Source organism: Sycon ciliatum, chromosome 1 (assembly GCF_964019385.1).
Source record: "Sycon ciliatum chromosome 1, ocSycCili1.1, whole genome shotgun sequence".
NCBI lineage: Eukaryota > Metazoa > Porifera > Calcarea > Leucosolenida > Sycettidae > Sycon > Sycon ciliatum.
The window spans coordinates 69,063,196-69,078,014 of NC_088643.1; the positions used below are offsets into that span (position 1 = coordinate 69,063,196).

The window sequence follows — 14,819 nt, forward strand, 5'->3', positions numbered from 1 at the left end:
TTGTGACTTTCTGTCTTGTTCAGTTTTTTGATTATCAGTGTGGTAGTCTGTAGGAAGACGTCTGCATCTCACCTTTTGCTTTGAAGTTTGAGTGTGGTTGTTTTCAGTGATAGCTTTTTTCTGCAAGTGGACGAATGGACGGTGGAGACACAATGCTGCCTCGCCAGAATCTTGCGCAGGCGGCTGGCTCAGCTGTACAAATAGCTTCTCGAGCCATGGCTTCCAGTGGATCGTTTCCTGCTGTGGGCGAGGCAGCCTCAACTGGCGAGGTGGCCGCATCTCAAACCACATCAGTGGCAGTTCCCCGTCCTTTGGCTGCACCTCCTGCCAGCCCAGCCCTTAGTATGGTGGGAACGCCAGGTCCGAGCAGTTATGCGCCGCCAACTCCTTCGGGAATTATTCCTCAACTGCAGTACGTATTGTGTTGAAAATGGGCATTTCTCATGAGAAGAGTTGAATTGATTTCACTTTGTATTGCGATTAGTCCCATGGATGATGTATTTTGTTCGTCTATGGTCGACGAATAGATTCCCAGTTACCGTAGTTCATGATGGTTGTTATCCTTATTGCACGTTTGTTGACTGTTGACTCTGTTACTCACTTTCTGCATGCAGTTCGTCCTTTGTTACAAGCTTGCTTGAATCTGTTACTGAGAAAAAACTGAGAAACGTTACTGAGATACCACGTTAAAGTATTGCGAACTCAAGAGCGAAACTCATGGCACACACTGACACGACTGCACTGGCAGACCATTGTAAAATGACGAAAAAAAAGAGAGAAGAAAAAATAAATGTTTTTCCAGGAACCAGTTTTGGTGCATTATATTCTCTTCAAGTGAATTACAAGCAACTAGAACCAAGGAACAGTGCGGACAGATAGCATCACAAGGGTGGTAATTATTACAACTAAGTGATACATCTAGCGACGAAATAGCATGCAAGAGGAGAGAGAAACAACAGGAAAGTGAGTGAGACAAGAGGGGCTAAAATACAGTGTTCAAAGACAAACACCCACGGGACACTACATTGCTTAGTGGAGCCAGGGGTGTCGGTAAACGATTTGAGAGTGCACAAGCACGCTCACACACAAACACACACTTATTCAATGGCGGGCTCCTTCCGAACAAACTTGACTGCAGAGGTTGGCTGGGCTTGTTTCCCCTGCCTCATTTGCCAAAACGGGATTGTGCAGAAACACGAGAGCATCAACCATAGCTGGTGACGTGACAGACCGCTCCGCATCCGCCACCAATCCTGAGGTAGCTGGCACGAACAGCACACTCTGGTGAACTGGGGCCAAGCGCGAAGAGTTAGTCTTCCACCTCTGGAGTAGGTCATTAGGACTGGCTTGTGTTACTTGTCGCTCCTGCACAAAATAATAGGACAGCGAAGAAAAGAAGTACTGTAAAGTGAGAAACTTTCGCTGGAGATTAAATTTCGCTATTTTCGCGACCATCACACATTCGCGAATATAAAACGCCGCAAACCCCTCCGTACATTGATTGTAGACAGTACAAGATCCGACTGAAGAGATTGAATCGCCAAAGTTTCTCATCGTAAACCAGCCCAATTTATAAAAACGCTAAATTTGCGTGCCGCGAAAGTTTGTCGCTTTACAGTATTCGTGTACACGAGCAGTCCGAATTTCCGTTCGAACAACACATTTTATTGTGCGTATACAAAGTGCAAAAAAACAAAAACAAAAAGCACTGCAGAGTGGCCAAATACATGACAATGTATACATTGTACAAGAGATAAGACTGCTTCCTACCTGCAAGTAAGTTGTTACTTCAGTCGCACTGCTCTCGCTTGGAACCGCTCAACTCGGCTTCGCTGTCACCTAGCATGTCGTTCAGCAGAGAAGGACAAGGACGCTTGATTGGCCGCTTGACCTCCAGCTGGTCTATGGTGGACCCGTTGATGCTGTCATTAGCAGAGTTCACCTGGTTGCAGAGGCTCAGAAGAGCACCCTTCACCTCTGACAGAGAGGGGCGAATGATAGGTGTCGAAACCGAGGGTGTAGCACTGTAGCAATCACATCAAGACAATTTGCTGTCAATCGGTCCAGTCTGAAACGGGTCGTCGGGCTCTGGTGGCCACGCCTTCTTCAATGCCGGAACCGAGTCCCTGGCAAATTGTTGTGCCACATGACCCGCTGGCGTGCAGTTGCTTTGTAACTCAAGCGCTTTGTTCGGTTGGATTTTGAGTACCAGTCCTTGCCGTTGGTGGCCGTCGCCAGGGAAAGGGACTGGTTGAGTGGTGAACACCATGTAGTACAGTACTTACAGTACACCACACTGCACATGCACATGCACAGTATACAGTATACAGGTGATCAGTGGCGGCGGATGGAACGGGGTTGGCATAATTATGGCATCACGTGTCCTCAACTCGACCGCATGCTTGTGGTGTTCACATCAGTAGTACGGCATTTTCCAGTTATAAGTCAACCTTTTATGACCTAAAACCGAAAGATAAAGGGGGCAGCCGACTTGCAACCGGGCTTTTTAACGGTAAAATGTGGTACATGACTTTCACCTGCTTTCAGGTTATCTCTGAGTGATGTATTGCAGACATGCCAGAAAAGTAAAGTTACTTGCAAAGCAAAAACAAATTCTCGGTTCGCGTGAGACTCGGCTGGAAGCCGGGCTTTCCGCATCCGTAGGAACGCCACCACCCTTCAAGGATCAAGGCGCAGATGCAGCTCCTAAAGCGGTGGGAGGTGAGTAGATCAGCTCACCAGCAAGTGGTCAAAGACCGAAAATCCCATTTACTGCATCCATGTTTTCCTCGTGCCAGACCACGAGTTCCCAATTAACTGTGGGTCGCAGCACGGCTGGAAAAAATCCTTCCGCTTCCAAGCGGGACTTGAACCTGGTACCCTCTGTTTCTCAATCATGATCTTAGACCATCACACTATGCCTGCCTGCTACAAAGCAAGTGGACAAGGAAATGTGGTGTGCCTCTGCTTTAAGGCCGATTCACAATACAACTTTCTGCGACAGCGACACACGGTTCACAATATTCTTCATGTTTGCGACATCCTCATGCACAAGTAGTACTATGCACGTGCACTGCACGTGCACCCAGGGTCGAAACTGTACTCCATCTGTGTATGTCGCGTGTCGCATATCGCAAAAGTTGAACTTTCTTCAACTTCTGCGACAGGTGCATTGCGACAGCTCGCGACAGGCAGTTTCTTGTCGCAACTGTCGCAAATCGCGTGTCGCATGTCGCAGAAAGGGTTGTATTGTGAATGGGGCTTTAGACTTTTTAAAGTAACTTTAGTTGTATTTGCAATGATAGAGTGTCTGATAGAGTGTCTGCCTCATCTTTAACATGTGTCACAGGAATATCGTTTCGACTGTAAACCTTGGTTGCAAGCTCAACCTGAAGGAAATAGCTTTGCACGCTAGAAATGCGGAGTATAACCCAAAGGTAAGCCCGGTTGTGTTGTATGTGCGGTTTGACAGTGATGGTGTTGCTTAATCAGCAGTGCTTTGTGCCGCGTATGTCTGGTGTTCGGTGTGTGGTGTGCGGTGTGGGCTAGCAGTGCGCCTTCATGATGATCAAGTGTGCCAATCATACAATTCTTGTCTGCTGAATTGTTGCTGGGCCAACTGCTTTCCAGTTTCCCATCTACCGCCCATCAATATATCGATACATTTCTCGCTTCCCTCCTGTGTGTTTGTTGCTTATTGTGTTCGTGTTTGTATTCGATTTGTTTTGTCCGTTTTCTTTTGCTTGTTTTTGGGAACACAACCCCATGCTGTGTGATCAGTCACGTTTAGTGTTAAAAAAATCGAGGAAAATCAATACATTGTAATGATGATTGTATGATTATGTTTGTCTCCTTTGTTGCAATGCTGTGATTGTTAACAGCGATTCGCCGCCGTCATCATGAGAATCCGAGAGCCGAGAACAACTGCGCTTATATTCAGCAGCGGAAAAATGGTGTGCACCGGAGCGAAGAGGTTGGTGGTACTATCCTTGATGCTGCTGTGATGGCCGTGCACTCTGTGAGCATTGCTACATGTACTTGTGCTGCTATTGTGTAGCAGGGACCCAGACTAGATAACTAGTCTTCATGCCAAGCAGCTCAACAGCCCAATCATTCGTTATAATTTGAAAAAAGCATTATTTGTTGAATGGGGGAGGGGAGTGTGACAGAAGTCTTGTCTGTTGACTGTGTGTGCACTCTCTGTTGTCATGTTGTGTACAGTGAAGATCACTCACGTTTAGCTGCGAGGAAATACGCCAGGGTCATTCAGAAACTGGGCTTTGACGTAAGCAGTCCAAGTAATTTTTTTAATACGCATTTCACTCCACCCCTCCCTGGCCTTGTGCTAACTTTCGGGGATGAACAATAGTCCGGAAATGCATGCACTGCAGTGCTTACCACCATGATCCAGGGCATGTCGCATATCAATTGCAATGCAGCATGCAACCTGGTTTCACTGTATGGGGGGGGGGGGGGAGCAATTATTTTGGCCAGTATCTGTACAGTCATGTATTTGAGTGCAAAAAAACTGGGAGTAGAAGGTCAAGGGTTTGGAAGTGGGGGAACTCTTTTCTGGCACATACGGTGTACTTATTTACAGGTTTGCAGTATTTGCCTTAGTGCAAAGCTGGCTGCTCTATTTCATTGCAGCTAGCGCATCCTGACTGGACGCTTTCAGCTGAGCCAGTTTTCCTAAACTCATCTGGTGCTGCTTTGGGTCAAAAGCAGCTTGCAGTTTGGGGATAGTGTAAATGTGAATGTCTTATACATGTACAGTTGTGTTCGGTGAAATCCAGCCTAAAGTGTGTACCGTAAAGTACCGTTGATCCGCCCCCACGCCATGTCGCTTCCCAGCTGGGAATTGGGCAGGGGGCAGGAATTCGATCAAGGCTGTCAAGTGCAGTACGATGTACAACAACGTAGAGGATCAGACTCAATGTGCTGGATTGTGCACATTTTGATCCTGGATTGGCAAGTATTGTGTACAGCAGTGCATGCGTCGGTTCAACATCGTATTTCGTTGTATACGCCGAAGTCGCTTCACAAGGAGAAAATCGACAGGGGGCGGGAATTAGAGAGGGGGCGGATCAACGGTACTTGTCGCCCTCAACTTGCACGGCCCTTGACGCCCTGGAAGTAGTACGAATGCGGCTGGATGTACACATGTACAAGTAGGGTGTAATCGGAGCTGGTCCAGGGCGCCAGTTTTGCACTTTAGGTCGGATTTCAGTGAGCGTAAGTGTACTATAGTTTCAACAGGGTACCACAGGATTTCCAGGAAACATTTGGATTGAGTTATGTTGCATCTGTCCTATGCCTGTCCTTCTGTTTTGTACTTTTAGGCAAAGTTCATGGATTTCAAGATCCAGAATATGGTCGGTAGCTGCGACGTAAAGTTTCCAATTAAACTCGAAGGCTTGGTATTGTCCCATGGTCAGTTTTCAAGGTAAGAAAGTTGCCACTCGGTAACCTTTTTATTCTTTGCAAAAATGAAAAAAAACGTATCTTTGCAACTTTCGTTTCTTGCAATTGAAGCGCCCCGATCCACTGGATTGGGGCGTATGTTGCCAAATTGTTGACCGTCCGCCGGGACATCGTGTAGTGGTCGAGTGGATTGTGTACAGTCAGCGTCGTCAATGAGCACTGACTCGTATCATCCACTTTGCCAACTTAAACAGTAGACAAACACAAGAAAGTCCATGCTCGAGCTGTGCTTGTGAGTGTGGAGAGATTCGCTTCATGAGTGATAACCGCAATTACGCATCCAGCCATGTACATTGTACTGGCATACTGCACTGGTTGTTCCGATACAGTATGGCCTGATGGCCAATAATGATATGCAGAATCAAGGTTAGGTCCAATACCTGTGGGGCCGCCTGCAGGCTGTGCTTATGTGCCGTAGTTGCAGGAAATCCACACCGTTGTACCCGAGTCTGATTCTGTATTTCCTTGCCGATGCTATAGACAGTGCCATATTTCTCATGCCGATTTTACCTTTTCTCTACTGTATGCTACTATGAATAGCTACGAACCGGAGCTCTTTCCGGGTCTTATCTATCGAATGGTCAAGCCGCGTATCGTCCTGCTCATCTTTGTGTCGGGGAAAGTCGTCTTGACCGGTAAGTTTGATCTGCCAAAACGATGTAACTGTTGACTGCTAATCCCTTTCGCCACTCTGGACTACTGGCTTTGGCTCATCACTACTTGGTTAGCTTACTTAGCTATCTGAAGATGTACAGTGTACCAGTAGTTATTCCTTACACTATGAGCATGGGAATTTGTGTATGCGTCAGATGTACATGGACCTTTGCTGGTCCTCATTTTGATACAGATTTAAAGGGGGGGGGGCAGTATACTCCTGGCATTAATATGCCATGCTTCTCTTCGCGTAGTTGTATTCTATGCCTTGTTTCTTCGTTTTCTTCCAAACGAGCACTTGAACATAAGCATACTGCTGAACAGCATCTCTGGTGCCTGTGCCGTAACTGTGCTCAATCCTATGCGTTTCTAGGTGCAAAAGTCCGAGCTGAAATCTACCAGGCCTTCGAGAATATCTACCCTATCCTGAAGGCATTCCGGAAAACGTAGCTGCTGCCCTGTGCCGTCAGTGTCTTGCTTTGGATATATATTTTTTCAGCCTTTTATTGACGTCCGGGAACCCGTGTTTGGCAGTGGCAGTGGCAGGTTCTTTGTGTTCTATCTCGGCCACTGCGCATTGGCCTGGTTGAGAGCCACATAGTTTTCATGGTCCATACTCGTCTCGTCTTCCTAACAGCTTTTCTTTTTCTGTCTCTTTTTACTTGTTTCACCAGTAGCTAGCTGTGTGTTTTCTCACACCAGTTTGGATGTCTGCAACTGCTAGGCTTTTATAGGACAGCTGATACTTACTATTCATGCCCGTGTTTGTATCTAATCTTTAATCAAGATGTTTTGAACCGTTATCTACTGACGTATCATTTTTGTAATTGCGTGTTTTCGTCTGTTACTGTGTTCTTGTGTAGTATGCCTACAATTCACCTGGCATGTCATTGGGAGGTGCCAATTCAAAACATGTGTGTATTCATCCTCCCTCTCATTGTTGTTCATGGGTGTTGTGTTGTTCTTGTATCTAATTCTAACTCGGCCCTTCTCTCCATCTCAGTCATGCTATTCTTTCGTACTAGTGCAGTTTTTTATTATATATATATGCAGCGCAGGCGGTCTTTATTGTAGGTGTTTTGTTTCCGGCTTATTGAGTTGTCACGAAAAGCTCTTCATTCCTCCAACCTCTGTTGGCATGCATCTTGGCCACACTGATGATGGTATTGGCACTTGTAGCATGGTGTTTCTGTACCTTGTGCTGTTGTGGGGACGGACGGACGTCTTTTCATATTGCAGTCGTGGCCAAAGAAACCCGGCCCTTGAGTCAAAAGCAGCGCCACCTTTCCATTTCAATTGCATTATGCACATGTCCCAAGGGCCACCTGTGGAAGGGTCGCAGGGGCTCCATGATCATTGCGTTGGTGTTCCTTTCGGTTCCCGGGTCGGATTTCTTTGGCCACAACTGTACTCTGAGTTTGTGGCTACCATGGTACTGGCGATTGTTCAATATCGGAGTTGGACAAATACCATTGATTCCATACTGAATAATAATGGGATCACACAGGAATGGCAGTGTGGACAACACAATGCATGACCAGGAGGAGCATGCAGAAAGCATGATGTGTGACTGACAATAAAGCTGCACAGCATGCTGGCATGACTTCTTGGAACCAGAAACGAAAATTAATATCATGGGTCTAGTCTACCTACGATCAGTGGTACAGTGTCGGTACAGAAATCAGAAGAAAAGAAAACTGAAGCTTGGCCAGCAGTCTTGAAGGTACCTAAAAGCAACTGATGCATAATAATAATAATAATAATAATACAATAGTATGCCTAATCCCACGTACAGGGCTAAATAATCATTGGAATGACCTTGAAATGAAGAGTCGTTGAGTACCGTACTTGAGCTATTACAGATGAAACCAGTAAAGTAAGGTCAGATGCCAGAGACTTGTGAGATGCATTTTTTTCTAAACTAAATCATAACTCTGGCCCACAGAGAAATTTGGAACAGGCAAGGTTAACTTATAGAGATAGAGGGTCTGAAACAGGGGGGGGGGGGGGGGGGGGGAGAAGCGAGTACACTCAATTGAAACGGCTTCTCGGTGTCGGCCTAGGCAGGAATGAAGGTGGCCTGGCTTGACCAGGCATGTTGGTAGGTTTAGATATCCATACACCTGTGCTCAGCACAGTACTGCCTGAGGAAGCTGCTGATGACCCACCGGATTTTCTTCCCCTGTACGAGCCACCGCCACCACCACCACCACTGCCGCCTCGTTTTGACTTGGATTTCCAGCCACCGCGGCCCTTGCCAGCGAAAGACCGTCCTCCACGTCCTCTACCGCGACCCCTCCCACGTCCTCCGCCACCGCGTCGGTTAGATGATGCTGGCGGCACAGAAGTTGACCAATCGGCCGGTACCTCTTCCAAGAAATGGTCTGCACCTTGGTTGGTTGGCTCGGCATCGTCCCCACCATCCAGCTCATCATCAAAGTCGTTGTCTTCATCGGAGAACCAATCACCAGCAAAGTCAGATGACTGAAACTTGTTTGTTGCTGCACTGGCAGCAGATTTCTGTCCATTAGCATTGAAGTAGCGTGACTGGCCAGGTGTGTTAAGACCAGCGTTGGAATTACCACTACCACCACCACCACCACCACCACCACCGCCACGGCCACTGTTGGCCGCACTGTTGCCATCTCTCTCCGTGCGGAGCTGCTGGATAAGCTCGAGGAACTCAGTGCCGTACTTCTCCACGTGAGTGCGGGCAATCGACTCGACGCCAAGCAGCTGGGCTCGAGTGCTGGGCAGGTCCTTGGCGAGCGAGTCGAGCGCTTTGGTGCGCATGACGGTCTCCGGGTTGACCCCGTCGCGCCCGGCCAGTTCTTTCTGCAACGCGCTAAGGGCGTCGAGGCAGTGCTGCAGGAACTTACGCTTGCTCTCGTCGCCAGCAGACAGCTTCTTGGCCGTGCACACTGGAGCGCTGGACACGCGACGATGGAACTTGATCTGGTACTTGTTGGCCATGACGTCGTTGGCGCGCTTGCCCGGCTGCAGGTAAGCAATGACCGTGTCGTGCTCGGTGACTTTCATGCTCTCGGTCAGCACGCCACGCAGCACCATGTGACGGACGAGGCGCTCGCAGTCGTTGCGAGAGAACCGGCTGGCGCAATTGAAGAGTGTCGACTGGTTATGATTGTGCATGAGGACCTGTCAAGCAAACGATGAAAACAGAAACAAGGGCCAGAAGCGCAAATCACCCTACAATGCAATGCTGGACCTATCAAGCAAGATACCCTGCAATGCAATGCTGGACCTATCAAGCAAGATGAAAACAGAAACAAGTGCACAGCGGACATCGCCATACAATCCAATGGTAAAACAGAGAGGTTCCAGGCTGTCCAAGAGAGTGCTCAATACCGAGAGGCAGAGCTAGTTCAAACAATAAGAGAACTGAACAAGTGTTTTAACTCTGAGTTTCACGCACTAAGCGATCAAGCGATACTGTTTTCTGATGATCGTGTGCCCGCACAGCGGCATTTCAACACAACGGAAGTATGTCACATTGTGTGTGTTTTAACAGATCACCGTGTGTGCGCTCGCGTGCGTGTGTGTTTGTGTACATGAGTGTGTGTGTGTGCGTGCAAGTTTGTCGAAGCTGACCTTTGCATTGTTAGAACCCTTGCACACGTCCACATAGTTTCTACAATTACCGCTGCAAACTTCTGGCCCCGGCCACTTTATGCCAGGCAATGGCGTTTCAAAGAAAGCAGTGGAGCACGCCATGATAATTCTAGCCCACCTGCCAAAACTGATGACATCACCAAGTCTGACCCTCCTCCTCAGAACAATGATAGTCTCCCACCTGCCGACCCTCTCCTGAGCAATGACCAGTAAGACGTTGAAATTGCTGGTTACGAATGCCTTTGGTATCCGTTCAAAGTTTGGCGAATTTCAACATACCCTTCTGGCATCTGATGCAGATATTGCTGTAGTCACAGAAACCAAGCTGACCCTGGATAAGATGACGCAAGCCGAAGTGACTCTTCCTGGGTACTCCCCTCCAGTAAGACGAGACCGAACACCACAGGGTGGAGGCGTGGCTGTGTGGGTGAAATCCCACCTAGCTTTTCAAGAACTGGAAGCTGTTCCAACCCTTGACCAAGAAGTTGTATGGCTTTCTATCCGCATAAGACCTGGCCGCAAAGTTGTCTTGTGTGCTGCCTACCGCCCAGGATAAGAGAACTGAACAAGTGTTTTAACTCTGAGTTTCACGCACTAAGCGATCAAGCGATACTGTTTTCTGATGATCGTGTGCCCGCACAGCGGCATTTCAACACAACGGAAGTATGTCACATTGTGTGTGTTTTAACAGATCACCGTGTGTGCGCTCGCGTGCGTGTGTGTTTGTGTACATGAGTGTGTGTGTGTGCGTGCAAGTTTGTCGAAGCTGACCTTTGCATTGTTAGAACCCTTGCACACGTCCACATAGTGCGTCAGCGTGAACTTGTCGCGTGACGAAACCGTCTGCCTGGCGAAAAGCACAAAGAGCCGTGCAATCTCGGTCACATCCTCCTCCTGCATGGTTCCCTGGTCGCGGCAGTTGTCGCAGGTCGCCTTGCACTGGCTCTTGTGGAACGCGGACTCTCCCAGGTAATTGAGCAGCTGCGCTCGCCGGCAGTCGGACTTATTCTCAGAGTACTGAACCATGCGGAACAGGTTGTCAAAGTGCTGCTGCGCCGAGCTGACTGTGGCTGACTCTTCCTTGTTGATCATGCGCTGTCAGGTTAGAATAAAAATGCAACACACACACACACACACACACACACACACACACACACACACACAAATTAAATGCAATACATGTCCAATGTAATTGCCAAAATAAGGCAATGTAATACAGGTATGGATTATACCAAGAGCACATAACCCCCAAGAGTGTGCAACTCCAGCTATAGGGTCTGCGACGGCAGAACTTCACATCACGTGACGAACCCGTACACATTATTTGCATCCCATGCGTGATAGATACAGGGTTGTAAACAACCCTGCTTTAGGTACAACTATCTTGTGATCATTTTGCACTGTTTGCCAGCGTAACCATTCGAACCATGTCACTTTGATGTGAAGTTCTGCCGTCGCAGCAATGTATAGAGGTTGTGCAGGCAGTTGCACCCTCTTGGCTTGGGCGGGGGGAGTTGGGGGTTATGTAGTCTTGATTATACCAATGCCAATGTTCTAGAACACTAGATTGTCGCAGCACTAGTCGACCTACCTTAATGCGATGGCTGTCGGCGTACGTGTAAAACATGATGCAGTCTGCCTGCTTGCCATCACGACCAGCTCTGCCAGACTCCTGGTAGTAGCCTTCCACGGACTTTGGCATGGAGTGATGGATGACAAAGCGCACGTTTGGCTTGTCTATACCCATGCCAAATGCAATGGTGGCACACACCACCTGATGAAGAACCACACCAAGAACAACAACAACAACAAAACACAAAGACAAGACAGTGCACGGCCAGACCGTGTAAGCATGGTGTGAAACAAGGTCCAAGTGCCACAACAAATTGCCGGGTCAATAAACTAACACTCATACAAACACCGAAAGTATTAGGAACCCTAATAGAGCACTACAGCCAAAGCACAGTAGAAGCATATCATTACCGTCAAGAGTACATGACACCCAGAGTGTGCAGCTCTGATGAGTTGCTGTCAGGACGAAGTTCCGTACAAACAGGATTCAAGCAGGTCTCTTTCTGCACAACTGCAGCTCAGTTGTACGCACTACGCCCCTTCCCCCCTTCCCGCCTCAGATCTGCACCAAATACGATCTGATCATGGAATTTCGCCGTGACAGACATCCATAGTATAAAAAGCCCCAAGCTGGACACTCTGGGTTTCATGTACTCTTGTTACAATGCATGCCATGTACATTGGTTGTCAAAGTACAGTTGAACCTCACCGATCCCAACACATTTCGTCAGTGGTTCTAGATTTACGTGTCTGGCTAGTCACTATACAAATTGATTAGCCAGGCACATATTTCGTGTGGATAATCCAAACTGTACATTAGGGAGTTTCGCTCCACGTAATGGGACTACACGTAATTTCCGTACGTAAAAATCTGCGCCAGGGTTTCGTTACACGTAATTTTTCGACGAGTACAAGCACTCGGTATTAGAGTCGCTAAGCATTCCTTGTTGTGTGGGAGAGGAGTCAGCTACATACGCACACGCTTACAAGAGTGTACAACCACACCTTCGAGCAATGTTTGAAGGCTTTTCATAAGCTGCTGAGTGTGTACTTCGCACTATTCGTACAGTTCCAGCAGCAACATTGGCCCTCTGGTGAGGACGATTTTGCCAGACAGTGAAATTACGGGAAATGTGGTAAGTGCGACTATCTGTGCGCACGGCCTGAGTACATACTTCCAAGACCCGCTGCAGAAGCAAGTTAACAAGGCAGAGTCAGCCGTGCTTCTACCGATATTTGATGAGAACCACAATTTCAAGACAAAAACCAAGCACATGGACTGTGTCTGGAGTTCCGGTCCGGATGGTGGTTCTGTAGCAACTCACTAACGTTACCTCAAGTTGGCGTGCCTGGGTCACTCGACAGCCAATGATCTGCTGCACCATTTCCATGCCGCAACTTATCAACTCAACCTAAGCAAAATGGTTCAGGTGTCAATGGATGGCCCAGCGGTGAATTGGAAAATTCACCGATCGTGAAGGAAGAGCTCCAGCGCACGAACAACAAATCCCCTCTTGACATGGGCAGCTGTGGCCTACACATCTTGCACAGGGCTTTCCAGGATGGAGCAAGAAAGTCTGGGCGGGGCGTAACTGAGATGTTGAAGGCCCTGTACTATTGTTTCAGGGACAGCCCCGCAAGACGAGAAGACATCACAAGAGTTACAGAGTCCAGTGTCTTCTCCATGAAATTCTGCCAGCACCGATGGGTAGAAAATCTGCCTGTTGTAGAGAGAGCTGTGAGCACGTGGAGCAGCATCATCGTTTTCGTTGCCCGTGTAACCGACAAAAACCCTGAAGGTTCCAGCTTGTGACTCGTACGATGTGATTCGCAAATGGCCCAAACATCCGGCTGTTCTCGTCAAGCTGAAGTGCTTTGCTTCGCTTGCAAGAAAGGTACAGCCATTCGGGTAAGGAAGAGTGCATGAAAAACAGTCATGAAGTGTGTTTGTGCTGCGTTCAATGGTGCTGGAACAGTCGAAGACGTCACATGCGAAGACATCTTAACGGAGTACAGCGACTTCCTCTCCTCCGTCATCCCTACAAAGAAGTCAGCACATGCTGTGCATTTTTTTGGCTGTGCAGTTGTTTGCTGCGAGGGTATTTGCTGTGATGTGTGCAACTGGTCATTTGAAAATCTCCTTGAAAAGTCCTCAATCTTGGTTTTATGTGTCCAAAATATACTTGAATTTCTAAAGTATGCCGGTGTGCGGACCCTGCTGAACTACGTTCTCCATTTGTTTCCACGTGGCATGGACGTTGTGTTCTGCGCAACGTTGCCATCGATAAATCCGGAAAAGAAAAAATTCAAAGCGCTACAGGAGGAGGGAACGTAGGAAAGTGCTTTCCTACGGAAACCCGTCGAGAGATTTACCTATGATAGTTGTCCTTGCTCCCCGGCGAGTACGATATACGGATTTTCATACGTAATTACTGGCAAGTAGAGCGAAACCACCCTATTATTGGCATCATGCACATGATTGTATACTGCATCCAACCATCCAATCCACAGCCCCCGGGAATGTAAATGCGGATAGTCCAGGCTATCAAGGTTCCAGCTGACCGGGGTGTGGAAAAGTGAGGTCCAACTGTACCTTGCATCGCCTCTCCAGTAGCCAGTTGTTCTGAACCTCGACACGCTTGGCATCGCTGAGTCCGGCGTGGTACGGCACGGCAGCGATGTTTTCGTTCCTCAGCACCTCGGCCACCACTTCACACTCTCGCCTGCACACAATGAGCAAATAGCAGGCCACGGCAAACGATGCACAGTAGTTAGCATTACATGCGCCGCTACTAGTAGGCCAATACTGGGTAGTAGTGTAAAACGTCTTCCAGATACGCACCAACTAGTGCCGTGCTGTCACCAGCGTAAGTACCCACGGCCGAACGATAATTTCTGCACAACGTGTTTGTACAATAGTCTACCAAGCGGCGGTCAAGACAATCATGCTGAACACCACACCCTCCATCTCGCTGCAAACAGTTCTGATAACCACTACATTTGTATTACGGTTGTAGAATGTCCTGTAAAAGGTATGCATGGCAGAAGAGGACAACAGCTACAGAGAACGCACAAGCAAACAACAACAGCGACGGCGACGACAACAAGAAAAACGAGAACACCAATGACAGCTCGCTCATTGCAGTCGAACCGATAGGTTGTACGCAGACACGGCCGTGAGCATAAGACAGCTTGAGTCCTAGTAAACGCATGCATGACAGCAGATCATTTATACTGTGAACACACCTGACAAGGCGATACTTAGTGCACACCTGACTAGGGAATACTGTACTGTGTACACACCTGGCTAGGGAATACCGTGTACACACCTGGCTAGGAAATACCGTGTACATACCTGGCTAGGAAATACCGTGTACACACCTGGCTAGGAAATACCGTGTACATACCTGGCTAGGGAATACCGTGTACACACCTGGCTAGGAAATACCGTGTACACACCTGGCTAGGAAATACCGTGT

At 48.1% G+C, this 14,819-nt stretch overlaps 2 protein-coding genes across 2 annotated transcripts in view; one reads left to right on the forward strand and one right to left on the reverse strand.

The window, feature by feature from the left end:
- The first annotated feature begins 3 nt into the window (after positions 1 to 3).
- LOC135805120 (uncharacterized) lies at positions 4 to 7,316 on the forward strand. The gene is made up of 7 exons (XM_065319119.1): positions 4 to 412; positions 3,350 to 3,437; positions 3,882 to 3,973; positions 4,222 to 4,285; positions 5,343 to 5,446; positions 6,025 to 6,119; positions 6,512 to 7,316. The coding sequence occupies exons 1-7, from the start codon at positions 135 to 137 to the stop codon at positions 6,586 to 6,588; spliced, it is 798 nt and encodes a 265-aa protein (XP_065175191.1). The 5' UTR covers positions 4 to 134; the 3' UTR covers positions 6,589 to 7,316.
- Positions 7,317 to 7,590: 274 nt separating this feature from the next.
- Positions 7,591 to 14,819, reverse strand: part of LOC135805119 (uncharacterized) — a 28,880-nt gene continuing 21,651 nt past the window's right edge. Inside the window, exons 16-19 of the mRNA XM_065319118.1 lie at positions 13,934 to 14,063; positions 11,360 to 11,542; positions 10,540 to 10,863; positions 7,591 to 9,294 (exon numbers count right to left, since the gene is read on the reverse strand). Of these exons, the coding sequence (XP_065175190.1) occupies positions 8,170 to 9,294; positions 10,540 to 10,863; positions 11,360 to 11,542; positions 13,934 to 14,063 (1,762 nt within the window). The 3' untranslated portion in view covers positions 7,591 to 8,169. The remainder of the gene's footprint in view (positions 9,295 to 10,539; positions 10,864 to 11,359; positions 11,543 to 13,933; positions 14,064 to 14,819) is intronic.